The 18789-nt window shown below is 41.4% G+C and overlaps 1 protein-coding gene across 2 annotated transcripts in view; it reads left to right on the forward strand.

Annotated features, from left to right (window-relative positions):
* The window catches only part of LOC106542987 (histidine--tRNA ligase, cytoplasmic), a 31489-nt gene extending 16296 nt beyond the window's left edge, over positions 1 to 15193 (forward strand). For both annotated transcript variants that reach the window (XM_014058872.2, XM_087721846.1), the window contains exons 12-14: positions 7240 to 7356; positions 13261 to 13407; positions 13576 to 15193. In XM_014058872.2, the coding sequence (XP_013914347.2) occupies positions 7240 to 7356; positions 13261 to 13407; positions 13576 to 13641 (330 nt within the window). In that variant the 3' untranslated portion in view covers positions 13642 to 15193. The remainder of the gene's footprint in view (positions 1 to 7239; positions 7357 to 13260; positions 13408 to 13575) is intronic.
* The last annotated feature ends 3596 nt before the right edge of the window (positions 15194 to 18789 follow it).

Below are 18789 nucleotides of genomic sequence, written 5' to 3' on the forward strand. Positions count from 1 at the left end.
ACCAGCCACATGTAATCAGGCCTTTTCCACTCTTCTTGGCAGAAAACCAGCTCTGTAGAATTTCTCCGGAAAACACTTGCACAAAAAGACTCAGTTGGAAAGATTACATCCTATTGCAGTGGTTCCCAACCTTGGCAACTTTAAGACTTGTGGACCTCAACTCCCAGAATTCCCAGCTGGAATTCTTAAAGTCTTAAAGTTGCCAAGTTTGGGAACCACTGTCCTATTGGTATCACAAGACTAGAGTCAATCTGAAATAGTCGAGGTCTCGTTTCATTCTGGCTGGGAATTCTGGGAATTGAAATTCACCTTTCTTAAAGTTGCTCAGGTTGAGAAAAACTCTAGAAAGTGATAGGAGAGTCTAATCTTATAGGGAAAAAAAGGAAATGATGGCACTCTTCTCCCAAAGGCAGTTTGAACAGGCTCCCAGCTGCCACTTTAGGGGACAGTGAGCCAGGTTCTTCCAAGTTGAATCATAGATTTTTGTCTGGGTCATAATCTTTTCAATTCAATATGACCCATCATTGCATCTTGAATTGTATTATTGCTTCATTTTTTTCTTAGCAACTACCATGTTTCCCCAAAAATAAGACAGGGTCTTATTTTCTTTTGACCCCCTAAATAAGCACTTGGCCTTATTTTCGGGGAGGTCTTATTATTTTTGAGGTGCAGGAGGCGGTGAGCATGGTCATCTCGTGGCTGCCGCTGTGTTGCAATATTTTCAGGGAGGGCATATTTTCAGGGAAACAGGGTACTAGCTCAGACTACCTGTTCAATAAGAGAACCAATGCAATTTGAATCAGAACTGTCCTCTCTTGCTTGTTCTCAATCTCTCTGATCAATCTCTTGTATTACAGGCAATCTGTAATTGAAAGTGGGAACTCTGCTTCTAAATGATGCAGTCGTAAAGTGTGACATCACACCGACATGCTGACTTACAACAGCAGTTCTGGCAGGCCCAGTTGCCATTGTTAGGTGAATCCTGAGCAACTGCAGCCTTCCATAGTCGTATGGTCACAATTTGCGATCTCTGTTGTCTTCCCTATTTATTTTCTTGTCAGAAGGCAGTAATGAAGGTCGCAAATAGCGATTGCATGATTGCAGAAAACTGTAATGTAATGTAGGCCCTAATTGAGAGCTTGTGTTAGCAGGGACAATGCAACAGCCACAACTATGAGCTCTAGTTTTAAGTACCCCTTGTTTAGCGCTATTGTAACTTTGAATGATCACTAAATGAATGGACATTAAACAAGGATACCCATAGCTAATCAATACCTGAGTGCTAAGCCCTAGAAAAAGAACAATGGAATGAAAACAGAGAGATTAAGACTGATCATCCATGGGAATGTGTGCTGCTCCAACTCTGCTGCCACATTAAAGGGGTTTATGTAATTTCATTTTCTTGACTGTTTTTTAGAGACCTTGATTCCTCAAGTATTTTAATAAGACTTGCATAGTTATAGAATTCCTTGGAAGAAATTAGATTTTTTTAATAAAGATTTTTTTTTATTTTTCAATAAACACAAACAGACAAAACACACAAAAAAACCAAAGCACAAAACCATCTTCCATTACAAATTGTAGAAAGTGTGTCGATTGGTTACAAAAACTTCCGTGCATCCCTTCCACAGTCATCACCTACAATTCATAGCAAATCATATATTTTAAATCAAATATATTTATATATATTACTATCAACATACCTCCGTGGCACGACAAAACCGCGATCCACTAAAGCGCGCCTGATTAAAGCGCATACCTGACGTCATCAGCAGCACGACAAATACGACCGCGGAGAAAAAAGGGCGCTTTAAAAAGCGCTTTTAAAGCAAGCCGATTCACGTAAAGGTAAGGGTTAGGTTTAGGGTTAGGGTTAGGGTTAGGGTTAGGGTTACGTTAAGCGTTAGGGTTAGGTTTAGGGTTAGGTTAAGGGTTAGAGTTAGGTTTAGCGTTAGGTTAAGGGTTAGGGTTAGGTTAAGGGTTAGGGTTAGGTTTGGGGGGGGTTAGGGTAAGGTTTTCGCGTTAATTTTAACTTTACCGCTCACAGCGTGATGTTTTTGTCGCGCTGTGATGACGTCAGGTACGCGCTTTCATCGAGCGCGCTTTAGTCTACCGCGGTTTTGTGGTGGAACCCATACCTCAACCTTCATTTGACTATAATTGTTTTTACGTCCTTTTATATAAAATATTCCAGATTTAAAGCAAAACCACATAATGGCATTCCATTAGCTCTTCCCAATATCATCCAGTAACATTACATCTTTATAACATGTTCTAAATAAAAATTGGTTATATTTAATAACAGAGTTTCTAAACCTCCTTTCATAGTCACCATTTGCAATTTATATCAAATTTCCTCTTATCAAACCAATACATATATATGCATTATTATCATTATCAATCAATTATTTAACTATATCCATTATCACTTCATTTTATACATAATGCTCTAAATTTAACTACATTTTACTTAATTATTTTATTATAAGCTTTCATTATATCAACCTGTGTCTTTCCAGTAATAGTGCAGTCTTATGTCTCTTGCCATTTATGGCATTAGTATTCTGGTTATTTCCTTAGTAAGTTTGGTATGGACTTCTCTTCGCAACTTATTGCTTATTGCATTTCTTGTATAAGCTCGAAACCCTCCATCTGCTTCTTCGATCAGCTTATCTTTGGTTATCACTAGTGCTTCTGACAAGATTTCTCTCCTTAGTTCCATCACGTCAGCGTTCCAAATACCATGTAGAATCAAATCAGAATCTAAGGCAAAACTATGCTTAAAGTTCCAATTTAATAAAGCAGGCATGTTGGCGCATAGCTGTGGGATCCCAACTCTGGAAGCTACATCAGAATCCCACCCAGTTAAAAGTTCATGATCTTGTCCCCACACCCACAGTCCATCACATGGTCCAATCTTCTCCTCCCACGCTGGTGTCCATGCCCAGCTTCTTCCGGTCAGGTGGTGAAAGTGCGGAGACAAAGGATGACCTTGACTTCTAGCAAAGAATGAAAAACAATACATTCCAAAATCCTACTCCTAATCCCCCCTCCCATTGACTATACGTAAAGAAACAGCATAATGAAATAAGAGAAAGTGTGGCAGGCCAAAATTCTAAAAGGAATATAAATGTAGGCCTGACACATCAATTCTTTCTTTCTTTCTTCTTCTATACTTTGAAATCTGGGGTAGAGCTCCAGTCCATCTATCTCCCCTTTCCATATTCCACTCTTTCCATTTCCAACCATGCTCAGTTCATTGTCAGTATCAACAATTTTCTTGTCTCTTTGTTTATTTTTTCCTTCAGTTTTTAGAACTCTGACCTTCACTTTCTTCATTTGATGAACATCCTCAATTTTTCCATCAAATTTTACTGTTCTACGATCTATGTTCTCCAATCTCCTCTCAATTGTCTCTGTTACTTCTAATAATTTTTGAATTTCAAACATTATCTTTTGCAATGTTAAGGTTTCTTTTTCATGTTGCGCCATTCTTCCAACTTGTAAACACTGCCACTCTGGCATTCAAAACTTTTTCTTAAATTTAAAGCAAGTTCATTTATAATCTTTCAAGACAAGGCTTTGTTTTCGCTCCACTCCAGCTGCCAATAAAGCTACCGAAGAGCACCTGTATAAACAACCCACGCTCTTCTCACTATCACTCTCTGTAAACAAGCTGAATAACCTTGAAATGCAAAGTCAAATGATCAAAGAGAGAAAAAAATACAATATTTCCAAGCCTCCAAGTGGCAGTGTTACTTCCTTTCCCTCTGTTATTACAGCCCTCTTTGTATTCCTTTTATATCTTCTTTATATTCCAGGCTTAAAAAAACAAAATTCTTAAATGGAGCAAAAAAAAAAAATCCAATCCAGCATTATAAAAATAAGGAAAAAGATTTTAATCCATAGGTATAAAAAAAGAATATAAAAAGTAAAAGAAGAAAAACTAATCTGTTCAATTTAAAGAATAGGAAACATTTGCAAAAGTTCCATTCGTAAAGAAAATTTTTAAAAAAGGATAACACACTGTCTAATGTAGCTTAATTTTACCGCTTGTTCTTTTCTGTTTTCAAATTTAATTTAGCTTTAATTTTTTTGGGGGTAGTCTCTTTTATAATAATACGATTTCCTCACCAGATGGACACACTTTCTTCTTCCGTTTTCCTCCCATTCCGGAGCTGTCCCAACTTCAGCAGCTTCAATGGCTGTGCTTCTGTCGCCGGCAAAAAGAGATTCTCCTGGATCAATCAGGGACTTTGCGGTATCCCTGAGATCAGCAGGACATACTCTTCCCTGTGACCGTCTCCGGGACGGTTTAGGTCCAAAAGGACTGTCCAGCAGCAAAAGTATCAACTGCGATCTTGGAGCTTCAAAATCACACGTCGTGTCATCGCAACGTCAATTCCTCATTCCAAGCAGAAATTAGATTTTTGTAAGCAGTCATAGCTCAAAAATTCCATTACTGAATCACCTGTTAAAATAACAAAAAAATGAATAAATAAATAAGATGTCTTAGAACACATTATCCCCATTTTTCTAATCTATTCCAATCTTAGCTTTTTAAAAAGGTCTTATTTCTTATTCTAACATTATAGACATTTACATTGCATCCAGATTAATTTACAAGCTGTTTGGGTTTAAATTTTTCAATTAAAAAAAGAGCAATCCTTAATATAAAAGATCCATTAGGCAGGCAGGATAGTACCATAGTACTGGGCAGAGAAGCAGTAGATGGTATAGAGACTGGCTAGACAAATGGGCACTAGACAAAGTAAGTTAGAACAAAGCAAGAAAGGGGGAAGGATGATGAATTTTTAAAAAGTTTTAAAAGCGTTATTCTGGTAAATATTCTGAAAAAATCCTTTATTATCCAGGATGCAATTCATCTGCCCTTTTAAATAATTTAGAGTAAATGAATTGATGTCAAGCTAGTTCTCCAAACTATGGCCTGGGGGCTACATCTAGCCCTCCGGAAGGTTCCTTCCGGCCTACCAGTTCCTCCCACATACTGTGCTCTGATCCTTTCCAAACAGCACAGGGAGAAAAAGCAAGGTTGTATTCACCACTGTTTGGAGGTGGTGTGTGTGTGTGTGTGCGTGCGCGCGCATGCGTGCACGCACTCAAATCAGCTGGAGGGTTTCTGGATAAGGAAGGGGGAAATAACTTTCCCTTTAAAATTAGTCCCAGCTTTCAGCCAGCTGGAGAGTTGCTTTCTTTGCAGGGGGTTAGATCCTTTGGATCATTTTCCCCTCTCCTCGCCCCCTCACAAAGAAAGCCCAATTCAAAGTCAGGGCAGCCAGACAAGGAAGAGGAAGCTGGCTATGATGACTCACAACAGCCAGGTGGGCATGGCTGAGTGGGCATGGTCGATGTGGCCAGTTCGATGATAGTCACTTGTTGCAGCTGACTCTGTCCAGCCAGGTGGGCATGGCCAGGAAGGTGCAGCTGGCTTGGCCCTGCTGATTCAGAAGGCTAGGTTGGCACAGAACAAGTCGTACTGGCTAACTCAACGTGGGAACAACTCAGTGCCCCGCATGCTCCTTGCCTCCCAAACTTCTGGCAGCCAAGTGTGTGCACATGGGTGTGTACACACACACAACATTCCACGTTTGGGACTTTTATCCATAGATGAAGGAGAGGTCCTTCTCCCCAAGCCCAGGCATGATTGGTAGCTTGCCAACTCAGATGTGGATAAACGACTTCAAGCTTGGAATGCAGTGCGTGTGTGTGTGTGCATGCACACATACGCTTGGCTGCCAGCAGTTTGGGGAGGCAAGGAGCTTGTGGGGTGCCGAGTTGCCCCCAGTCGAGTTAGCTGGTATGACTTGTTCCATGCCAGCCCAGCCAGCCCAAGTCAGAGAGGTGAAACCAGCTGCACCTACCCAGCCATGTCTACCAAGCCACATCCACCTGGCCATATCAAGTCAGCCACGCCACATCCACCCCATTGCCTCCATCTAGTTGCAGCAACCTGGCTGCGACCACCCAGCCATGCCCACCTGGCCACTGTGCGTCGTCCAATTCTAGCTGGCTGGAAGGTTGCTTCCTTTGCTTACAAAGAGGGAAAGAGTGATTCCAGCATAGCTTTTCTGTTTTTGTTTTATGTGCAAATTCACATTTATTGTAAATTTGTAAACTTTTAAGTCCCGATAAATAACATTTATTGAAAAAAGAATAGCCTTCTTTTCTCATCTGCAGTTATTAATTTATTATTTCTTCAGTGTTTGCTTATGTTTGAAGTTTTTCTTATATCATATCACAAAAACAACATTGTTTCTTTGTAGTTAATAGGTTTCTTTTTTTGCTGTTGCGGTGAATCATATCACATTGAGCAAAATAAAACACATTCATTCAATTATTATTTTATAAAATCAAGAATTGGGTTTTTTCCCTCTGGCCTCTCAAATGTTTGCAAAATGTCCAATGTGGCCTTCAGACTGAAATGTTTGGAGAACTCTGAAGTGGACCATACCAAAATCAGTTCCACAGAAAACTAGACCTAATTATATTTTATTGAGGTAGGCTATAATAACAGACTCTTGTGAGTCTGATTGTGCTTTACTTTCCTTCTTTCTTATACTCCATTGAGTATAAGGGAGGTGTTTACTTGAGTTACTTACAAAAAATTTCTTCCCATGATTTAAATAACATTTCAGTCCTTCATGCCTGGATATTGGTTCTTTCATATTTCTGTCAAGGTCATCTTCCTTATTCTCACAGCTTTAATTTTGCAGTGTTCCACACAGGAAAAATAAGCTTTAAATTCTCCGTCCATCAATAAATAGCAATAGCAATAGCAGTTAGACTTATATACCGCTTCAAAGGGCTTTCAGCCCTCTCTAAGCGGTTTACAGAGTCAGCATATCGCCCCCACAGTCTGGGTCCTCATTTCACCCACCTCGTAAGGATGGAAGGCTGAGTCAACCTTGAGCCGGTGAGATTAGAACCGCTGAACTGGAGATAACAGTCAGCTGAAGTGGCCTGCAGTACTGCACCCGAACCACTGCGCCACCTCGGCTCTTACAAGAATCAACTGCTTTATATAAGAGAAATAAGGCACTGTCTCTATAAACAAACTGTTTATAATATCCATATTTTGGAAATAAGTGGAAATTTCTAAAACTGAAACTGTCTGAAGAATATTTCCAACAATAATTAAGTCCAATTCAAGAAGAGCTTGTTTGCAAATTTTAATTAGTTCTGATTATAATGCTGATTTTTTTTTCTCTTTCCTCTGAGATGGCCAAGGAGAAGATTCGCACAACAGAGACACAAGTATTGGTGGCAACTCCCCAGAAAAATTTCCTTACAATCAGAATGAAGTTAATATCTGAATTATGGAATTCTGGCATCAAGGTAATACTGAGAAATTATTACTCTACTGTAGGGGTGTCAAACTCAATTCATTGAGTGATGGATCAACATTATGGGTGCCCTGAAAGGGCCAGGTGGGTGTGGCTGAATGGTCACGTGATTGGGTGGGCATGGCCAACTCGACCTGGCCCGCTCAGTATTGCTCACGTCAAGGGGCACCTGTGATGGGCCAGACAAAGCTGGGAATAATGAACCAGTTTGAGCGCCAAAGCCTGGGGGAACCAGCATCGGTGCTTGAGCACACCTGGGGAGGGTGCCTGAGGGGTCGAACAGTGTTGGGGCAAGGGTGGGACAGCCAAACTGCCAGTTCAGTTTTAGGCTGGAGTCTAGGCACAGAAGCAATGGCAGTGGGGAGAGGTCAAAATGGGAAGCCCCTGCCCATTGTTGCCTGCCCATTGCCTGCGATGACTTCCCTTTTTTATCCATTCCCTCTATTGCAGTCCATGCAGTACTGTTCAACAACCACCACCACCACCCGGCACCCTACTCAGCCATGCACAAGCACCAATGTCCTGCAGTATATGCAGTACTGTAGCAAAAGAGGGCTGCAAGGCTAGGCCAGGGGGTAGGGAATGGAGGCGTGATGCTGACCTACAACTTGATTCAGCCATTCAGACTGGAATATGGTCAACCCTTACATCCAACCTGAAGACACTGAGAGACCACCCTGCCGCCTTGGCCCTACACCGTGGGTGTGCACACAGGGGACAGTGCATGCGTGCGTCCAGAATGAAAGGAGTGCTCAGAACACAGTCAGCCTGTGGGGCAAGATGCCAGGCCCCACACACACTGCCTTCTGTGAGCATGCCTGTGGGGTGGAGGTGGCGGAGCAGCCTCTCGAGTTAGATCTAAGGCTGACTGTGTTCAGATTCGGGGTTGTAGATCAGTGCCACATCTGCAACGAAGCCTCCATGCCCCGATCGTTGTCCTGGCCTCGTACTCTGCGAGGCTTCCCTTTCACTGGGACCATCCCCCATTGGAAAACCACAGCCAGGCTTCTCAGCTGCAGACCCTGACCCCGGCGAAGAAAGCAAGGGACACTGCATGTGCCCAGAGGCTCCTTTGCCAGATGCCAAGACTGCAGTCTCGTTCCAATCCACCCACCCAAGTGCCAGGCTGGGGCGCAACCCTTCCAGCTCACCTCATATTCACCTCTGGCCCGTAGTGCCCTCCAGATGCGACGGCCTGCAGTCTTGCCTGCAGATGACCCTGGCCAAGCCCCATCCACAGGCAATGCCACGGAGCGCAGGGCATGGGGCGAGGCTCTGGCCGCCTTTCCTCTGCCTGCAGATCAGGAAACCTGGACCAGCTTTGCCGGTGGAATTCCTACCTGGCGCGTTCAAAAGATGTAGGAGCCCATAGGTACCAGGGGCAGGCGCTGGCAACAAGCTTTACAACTGGGGGCGGGGGCTGTCCCATTAAAAGGGAAGCACTGCTAGTCTCTCCCCTCATCCCTGGCCTAGTAGCCCACAAGGCTTCCCTTTCACTGGGACTGCTCCAGCCCCCACATGGGAAAGGCACAGCCCACCGGCAACTCTACCAAACTCTCCCCCTGGAAACAGCAAAAGACTGACCTGTGTCACCTTGGCCCAGCCCAGGCCAACCAGGCACTGATCTATAACTTGTGGCAGCTTTCCAATTCTAAACATGGTCAGCCTTAGATCTGACCCATGTAGCTGCCCTGGAACCATCAAGAGATCTCCCCACTCCCTCAGCCCTTCCTGCTGGGCATGTGCACAGAGATTTAGAGATTTAGAGATTTATTAATATTTGTAGGCCGCCCTTTTCCCTGAGGGGACTCAGGGCGGCTCACATAAAATCAGGGAGGGGGAATACAGACATTGACATAAAGACATATAATAAAATAGTAAAGCAACATACATTCATCATTCGGGAGGGGCGGCTATCCTTGTCCCCAGGCCTGACGGGCTAGCCAGTTCTTAAGGGCTGTGCGGAAGGCCTGGACGGTGGAGAGGGTACGAATCTCCACGGGGAGCTCGTTCCAAAGGGTCGGGGCTACTACTGAGAAGGCCCTCCTCCTTGTAGTTGCCAGCCGGCATTGGCTGGCCGATGGAATACGGAGGAGGCCTAATCTATGTGATCTTATTGGTCGCAGGGAGGTAATTGGCAGAAGGTGGTCTCTCAAGGAGGCAGCAAGCATTGGCATCCTTGGTGAAAGGGAAGTACTCAGAACGAAGTCAGCCTACAGGGCAAGATGGTCCCCAGGGTTGCCAGGCCCTGCATGCTCACCACCTACTATGTGCATTCCTAGGGGGCAGGGCGGAGGCAGCCCCCTGCTGGCTCCAGGGCAGCCCCATGGATCTAAGGCTGATCACATTCTGGCCTAGATGGCTGCCACCAGGTTGTAGATCAACGCCTGATCAGCCTGGGCCGGTCCGAGGCACCGTGGGCCGGTCCTTCGCTGTTTCCAGGATGGCTCCATGGGCCAGATCTAACCACATCACAGGCTATATACACCTGCATTAGTGTAAACCCTCAAGCTATAGTTTTATATTTAGCATATATTTATAGCATATATTTCTGTGAAAAATTATTTACTCCCTTTCAGATTTTTTGAATGTTTGCATATCTTTTCCAATGAATGTACATTTCTTGAGAGACTTCCTGTGCCCCACAATATCTGCTCAGCTACTTCAATCTAGCAGAATTGGTGTGCTTCAGATTCCATTGATTAAACAATGCCATCTTTTGGGACGCTGGAATCAGTTTTGTTTTTTCTACTATTGCTTGTTCTCTTATTTGTGGGTTTTCTGATGCCTTTTGTTCTGAAATGTTTCTAACAATTATAGAAACACTGAGAGTTCATGAGATATAGCAATAGCACTTAGACTTATATACTGCTTCTTAATGCTTTACAGGCCTCTCTACGTGGTTTTAGAGTCAGCATACTGTCCCCAACAATCTGGGTCCTCATTTACTGACCTCGGAAGGATGGAAGACTGAGTCAACATTGAGCCCGTTAGGACTGAATTGCTGACAGTCAGCAGAGTTAACCTGCAATATTGCATTCTAACCACCATTAATATATAACTTTAATACATTATAGTTGGTCACAGAGTCAACCAGAAGTTTAGACTGGATTTGGCATTTTTGTCTACCTACCAAAATCTTTTGAGGACCAAGGATGGGCAGATGTTATGTGGTGTTAAGAGTATTGACATAGGCTGTAAGTTAAAATTGACTGAAGGTGATTTTATCAACACCAATGATTTTCAGGTGGTGTTGCAGATGTTTTAGAATTACATCCAAGGCACCTATTACTATGATTATATACACAAAAATGTGAAATCACAGCTGGCAGTTTTTTAGCTGGTGTTGGGCTTTGCACACATTGAGTTCTTCCCAAGAACCTAGTGTCAGGGTTCCGACCAATGCCCTAATTAAATCATGAGCCTCAAGCCAAGCTTCAGAAGAAATCCAGATATTTATTAGGAGCTTCATGTCAGCACACACCAAGTGAAGCCAACTCTTCCCTCACTTAATTCACGACTTGGCTCTGACCCTCTTTCCCCCTCCCCCAAGGTGTGTGATCAATCACATTCCCTAACAAAGCGATTTCGCGGGTTGTAGAAGTCACTTCCTCCAGCCACTGTGGCTCCCCCTGAAGATGACCATGACGTTGCCGCTGGAATGTGCTTTATTTTGAACTGAAATGCAAGTTCCTCAATACAGCTGTGAGGCTTGGTTTTCCCGTTCCCCTGCCTACGGCAACTCGAGAGCAGGTCAGGAATGCTTCGCGAGTTGACACCTAGATGTCATAGTATATTGTTAGTACATGTGCGAATTGATGCAATGTGGCCTTTTGTAATTGATTGATAGAAATTTTATCAAATTGCAGATTTTCTAAGTGCTATTGAGCATTTTTTGACATGACACCCAGTGCAAGGATAACTACTCAGACCATCATGGCCATAATCTTTCAATTTTCAGATTTTGATGCTTTGTGTTAATTCTTTGTCTTGTATTCTACTATCTCCTGATATTACTACATCAATTACCCACACTTTCTTCTTTTCAACCTCAGTTAAAAGCCCTGTGTTATGGCCAAGATTTTACCAGTTCATATTTGGAAAACCCACAATATTTTAAGTTGCTTTTTTTCCTCTTTTAATGCTGTGTTTCCATCCATTTTTCATTATTGATATATGATGTGTCACTGAATCATTTTGGCAATTGTGTTATTATTTGTAATCAGTTTTTACAATGTTTTTGCATGAGTATATGATCTACTGTTTCTTTTGTCTTTAAACAATCTATACTTTGAATTATTTGATGATTTTTCAATTTGGCTTTGATTGCATTAATAACTTGCTCTTAAACAGCCAAAACCACTTCTTTTTTTAATGACCTAGTTGTAAGCCATTGTCAGGTTTCATCTTTATCCATTTTTCCCTTTATCCTTTGTAGAAATTGACCATGTAATGCTTTTCCTTGCTAGCATAATATTCATGTTTTTATTGTATTATTTCAATATTTATGTTTTGCTTCAATAAGTTCCAATTTTTGACTTGCATCGATACTTGTTCTTGGCTGTCTCTTATGTAATCAGGCAAATTAGTGCCTTTCTTCGACAGCTTGACTTAAAACTCTGCCCAAACTTACAAACTAAACTTACAAACATATTTCTGTGGGGTAGGTATAATCTATTAGTATCTCTATGGGGATGTAATATACAGTAATGTCATTAGTTTTCCTGGGGTTATTGTCCAAAATGATGTGTCCAGTAAATAATTCCAGCAATGTATCATATCATCAGAGCAACCCAATCCAGTATAGCATTCTTTTTTTGTTTTCTCACAATATTAAGTGAGTCAATGAATACACATAATCTGGTTCTTTTTGTAAGACCTGCCTACCTGACATGTGTGACTCTTCTGGTAGACTGTGCTATCACCAGCATAGCTCTTAACTTCATCAGAGCATCACAGGACCCTCTCTCACAAGAGAGTATTTATGGAGATATTATTATGTGAGAGTAATCTATAGTTAGTTTCACAGTCTAAGTCTTAATTCCTCATCTAAGTCCCTTATAACTTTTAACACTGATTTAAAAGCAGTGTTTTATAACTAGTTTTATAACCTTCACCACATTGATAAACATGAATTAACTTTTTGTTTGTGAAGGTCTTCAGAAATATCTTTAGAGCAGGACATGGCATGTCTCATTTGTGTGAAGAGAAGCCTACAGTACTGAGAGGAGTTAAATCTGTAAAATGTTTATAAGGCAGCACTGAATGTCAAATGAAAATGTCACAAAAGTGATACCAGTTATTTCTTTAATTGTATTGATTGAACTAGGGAGATGATACATTTTTCACATTGCCAGATCACCTATTTAATTTATGAAATAAAAGAAATATTGTAATTTTTTCACCTAGACTATATATTATTGTAATTACATAATACTATTTATATAGTATTCACACAAAACTTTAATATATAGTGGCAAAGTTTTCCAAATATTCGTAAGATCCAAAAGGGGTAAATACTTAAACAGAGTTGTAAAATGGTTATAAAAGCTGTGGTTAGAATGTAGTACTGCAAGCTAACTCTGCCCACACATTACAAGTTCGATCCTGACCAACTCGAGATTGAATCAGCCTTCCGTCCTTCCAAGATTGGTAAAATGAGGATCCAGATTGTTGGGAGAAATATGCTTTCATTGTAAGCTGCTCCAAGAGTGCTGTAAAGCACTATAGAGCAGTATATAAGCGCTATTGCCATTGCTCTATGCAGCCTTCAGTTTGATGAAAAATATCTTAGTTTTTTACTAAATGTCTTAAATAATTATCTGAGCCAATTATTTTGTAGTATATCTTACTGATGTCAGTATTTATCTTTCCATTTCTTACCAACATTTTTCAGGCAGAGATGTTGTATAAAAAAAATCCCAGACTACTGGAACAACTGCAATATTGTGAAGAAACAGGAATCCCACTGGCAATCATCATTGGAGAACAAGAGCTAAATGACGGAGTAGTGAAACTTCGGGATGTTGTGACTAGGAAAGAGGTTGGTGGTGTTATTTAATGGAGTCAATTTGGAACTGTTGCTCTAAAATAATCTTCCCTAGAGCTGTTCGAACAACACTGAGATCATGTTTGCAATTCAATTTTCCTCAGTAAAGATATTCTATTTTGATTAGTTGTACTAATCAAGTCTCTATTATCTGCTTTTTAGGTTAATGTCCCTCAAGAGCATTTTATAGAGGAGATCAAGAGAAGGTTGGAAAAACACAATACTTAATTTCATGTAATTGACATTTTATACTGCTGCTAAGGCTGATTTATATTCTTATATCCTGATGTTATGGAATACTGCAGGTTTGTGAAGCACCTGGAGTTGTTTGATATTTCTTTCCCTTTTTTGTAATAAAATATTATTTCACATTTTAGTCACACAAACTAAGATTTAGAGAACTGGATTTGTGTCATTGTACTTTTCTTATCCACTATTGCTATGTACATAGGCTTAAGTATGCTGGCCTTTCAAAAAGAACTAGCTTTGCTGTTATTATCATTAATTATGTTCTCCATTTACATTGCTAATCTGATTTGCATGTCAGTTCCCAAATCTGCAGCTAACTACACAGTTGTAAAGCAGTGCTGATAGATTTGTGAATGATAAATGTTTTTGACTCATTGGTTTAGCCATCTGGCAAAACTCGCCATCTATAGTAGCCTGTTGATCGATGGCTTTACAGACATGCAGACTTTTGAATCCATGCTGGTTAAGCCATCTGTCAAAATCAAGTGTCTCAACAGATGCGATCATAAAATAGAGTTTCATTCTTGAAAAAGTACTTATTTTGAAATAACTGAATTCTCATGCTTTTATTCACCGTTTCCCAGAGCTGATCTGCAGGACACAAAGAGAATGGACCTGCAAGAGAGTGCCCTGGGATGATAAGAGAAGGGTCATTATTTCACCAGGCTCAACTGATCAATAATTACTGATCTGATCACATTCCCTGTTGCCACTTGACTATACAACCAGCATGTATATCTGTAACAGCCTATATTCAGTTGTGGTCTCCTGTGGATTGTTAACTTGACATAAGGAATTTAGGACTGACCTTGGGGAAGGTATGAAAGAAATATTGGAAGGGGGGTGTTGGCAGGAGTAAGAAACTATTGGGAAAGTGATAGAAAAAAATAAACCAGGCCTAAGATAGAAGGAAACTCAACATGATTTTTTTTATGGTAGTATAAGATGGGACAGAGAGAATCTGAAACAATCTTTCAAGGTTCTATTATAGAATGGAATGGAATAGAATTCTTTATTGGCCAAGTGTGGTTGTACCCACAAAAAATTGTCTTTGGTGCATATTTCAGTGTACATAAAAGAAAAGATACATTCGTCACAAATCATTATTCTCTTAACAAAGAGCATTCACAGAATGACTCCCATGCCTTTTTTTTGAGCTGGTGTGCCTTGAAGGCCTGACATATACTCCCACTGGGAAACAGTGTAGTTTAGCTTCATATAGTGCATATTCCCATAGGAGAAAGAAGGAGGGGCTGAAAATATTGGGGTGGAGGAAAAGCTGAAAAAATGCAGGTAAACTAAGTACAGAGCCATTTTAATGAACTGTTAGATGGGCGACAATGAATTCCAGAGTTACCTTAGGCATGGAAACTAGTTGGTTGACTTTGGGGCAGTTATTTTCTTTTAGCCTACCTCATCTCAAAGGATGGAAGTTTGAGGAAAACAGGAGGCAAAAGTATTGTGTAGTATGCGCCTTGGGTTGTACAAATATGTGGGTTATAAATCTAACAAATAAAAGGTTAATAACTAAGACCAAGACTGAATGTTGAAGTAGTATGGTTTAAATAAAGAGCTGGCAAGTACGAATTGGTCGCATTGACCGATGACCTCTGGAGAGCCAGGGACGGAGGCTACGCCTCCATCCTGGTTCTCCTTGACCTCTCAGCGGCTTTCGATACCATCGACCATGGTATCCTTCTGCGACGACTGCGGGAGGTGGGGGTGGGAGGCACTGTTTTGCGGTGGTTCTCCTCTTACCTCTCGGACAGGTCGCAGTCGGTGTTAGTTGGAGGGCAGAGATCAACCCCTAGGCCCCTAACATATGGGGTGCCGCAGGGTTCGGTCTTGTCCCCCCTACTTTTCAACATCTACATGAAACCGCTGGGCGAGATCATTCGGCGGCACGGGATAAAATACCACCAGTATGCGGACAATACTCAGTTGTATCTGTCCGCCCCGTGCCAACTCAATGAAGCGGTGGACGTGATGAACCAGGGCCTTGAAGCTGTTAGGGACTGGATGAGGGCTAACAAACTCGTGCTCAACCCAGATAAGACCGAGTGGCTGTTGTGTTTCCCTCCCACTAATTCGGCAAGTATTCCATCTCTCAGGCTGGGGGGTCAAACACTACGCCCCTCAGACAGGGTCCGCAACTTGGGAGTCCTCCTGGACCCACAGCTCACTTTTGAACACCATTTGTCAGCTGTGACCAGGGGGGCATTTGCCCAGGTTCGCCTGGTGCACCAGTTGCGCCCCTACCTGAACCGGGAGGCTCTCACAACAGTCACTCGTGCCCTTGTGACCTCTAGGCTGGAGTACTGCAATGTGCTCTACATGGGGCTGCCCTTGAAGAGTATTCGGCGACTTCAGCTAGTCCAGAATGCGGCCGCGCGAGCGATTGTGGGTGCACCTCGCTTCACCCACATAACACCTATCCTCCGCGAGCTGCACTGGTTACCTGTCGATCTCCGGGTACGCTACAAGGTGCTACTTGTCACCCATAAAGCCCTTCATGGTAGTGGATCTGGGTACTTGAGAGACCGCCTACTGCCAATCACCTCCACTTGACCTATTAGATCCCATAGATTAGGCCGCCTCCGAGTCCCATCTGCCGGTCAATGTCGACTGGCAACCACGCGGAGGAGAGCCTTCTCGGTGGCAGATCCGACCCTATGGAACGATCTCCCCATGGAGATTCGTACCCTCACCACCCTCCAGACCTTCCGCACAGCCCTCAAAATCTGGCTATCCCGTCAGGCCTGGGGCTAAAGACTGTAACCCACCCGAATGGTATGAATGTTGTGTTTTTTAATGACATATTGTCCTACATGTTAAATGTTTGTTTTCCCCCTCCCTTTTCGAGTTGTAAGCCGCCCTGAGTCCCCCCAGGGAAAAGAGCGGCATATAAATAAACTTCTCAAATCTCAAATTGGATTTGGGCAGTGGTTATGTTGTAAAAAGCTTGTTGGAAAGTGGCATGAAGTTCACAAAATGATTCAGGGCAGTCTATGGATATGTGCCAAAATAAAAGCGGTAGATATATAATTGCCTACCCCATTACATATGGCCATAGTAAGTGTCAAAATTATGATCAGCAGTTTTACCAACCTAAGAAACTGCAACTGCCAGCCTGCTCACAGAGTTAACAGTCACTATTGACAGAATCCTTCCTTAACTTTAGCAAATAGGTAGAGAGTAGAGAAATACAACAGAGGTACCTTCCTCCTCCATACGCACACCAATCAAGCAACATTATTGGTTGGGGGGGGGCTGTATATCCAGTTACATATTGCTCTGCAGTTTAAAATGTCAAGCAGCTTCTCTTAATTCAAAATAGCCAACAGAAAAAGGGAAGAATGGAATGATGTATTTGGTTGTGAATCATGTTTTCAAACTCGCTATTTGTTTAATGAAAGTAAAAAATTCCAAAATTTGTTCTGCATAAAATTTCTATTAAATCCTAGGTTGGGGACACAGTTGAAAACAAATATTACCAGGACATGCTTATTGAATTGAATGCTTAGATTTTGCTTATTTCATATTTCTAAATCACCCATCTTCCTCGGAGTGTGGTTATGACCTCTGCTCAAATCACATAGCTTTATCCTAATTAATATCTGGCTGTAGACATGCACTAATAAATACTATAGACCTTTTGTTTTATGCACTTGCCATACTTAATCTTAAATGGATCAATTGTGTAAATTATCTGTAGGCAAATTGCATCAGTTAAATGGTCTGTGCCAGATGGGCCCAAATGATTTTGGAATGCAATTGGGGTTTTTTCATGTCTCCTTATTCAGTGATACTGTCAAACCCCTGGCTGTTGTATGAAATTTAAAAAATTGATTAGAGTGGAAATTTGCTGTTCATTGTACAGGTAACGGAAGGATCAGAGTAAGCTACAAGCACTTATGATTGGTACTTTGGGCTGCCGGAATAAAGTGCATGTTTGCACCTTTTTAAAGCAACTGTCTTTTCACAGCATCATACAGCAACTACAATCAAAGAGAAACTTACCAGAGAGCCTTGAGTCCAGATATGTTCACCCAATTTGGTGAATTGCCAGTGCAGGAATGGCTATTTGAAGGAGCCAGAGTCAAGTCATTTCCTAATCCCTTTAGAGCCCCACCAATTAAAACACAAATAGCATAGGAACCAGGGGAGATATAGTAGAAATCCTTAGTGGTCTACCCTAAAGTAGACTTAACATAGGGTTTTCTTTCTTCATATTTATTTTATATCTAATTTTTCTCCAAACACAATAAGAAATAAAACATTCTGGCTTTACTTATATGAGGGATGACATTGCTTCTGATTTTATATTACTGTCCCATCTAAAACCTGCCTGTGCCAAGATTTGGCTAATTGTTCTTCACAGCACGGGGTATTATGGCCATCCAGATGTTTCAAATTATACCTCATCTTGGATCATATTGCTAAAGCTGTTGGAGGCCACAGTCATCTGGAGATCATGATGTATATATGCCCTTGCAAAGCTTGTCGTGACACTTCTTTTTTTACAACCAGTGGAAAACTGCAGAACTCCTTTTCTCCTTATTTCCATTTAGTTTTTTATTGTTTACATTCTAAATAATTTAAAGACTGAAATGTGTTTGAAAATTAGTAGCTTGGGTTTGTAGTTAGGCTACAAACGAGCTTGGCAATTTGCAAACATTTTGTCACCATTGAGACATTGTTAATGTGTTTTGAATTGTCAGTGCGGTTTGAATTCAAAACGCACCTACGATGCCTCCTTGAATGGGGACATATTTTTTACAACCAAATTGTCAAGTTTGAAGTTCAAACCAACAGCCTAATTTTAAGATTCTTCCTTATACTTTCTGGTATAAAAGGAACTAGAACACATACATTCATTTGATCAAGGATGGGAACAGCAAAATTACAGTAATATAGCCTAATAAAAACTATTTAAAACTATATAAAATTAATGCATGTAACAACTAACTCTTGGCATATTACCACAGATCTAATTCTGTTGAAATTTATTTTCATGCCCTAATAGCTGTGACACAAAATCAAGCTACATTGCATATAATATTAGGCTTATTGTCTAATAAGAGAAAGCAAGATAAAACTTAGTTGATTATCCTATGTTCAAATAAA

The sequence above is a fragment of the Thamnophis sirtalis genome, unplaced genomic scaffold, assembly GCF_051295495.1.
Source record: "Thamnophis sirtalis isolate CommonGarterSnake01/CBP01778 unplaced genomic scaffold, rThaSir2_p1.2 scaffold_8, whole genome shotgun sequence".
Lineage (NCBI taxonomy): Eukaryota > Metazoa > Chordata > Lepidosauria > Squamata > Natricidae > Thamnophis > Thamnophis sirtalis.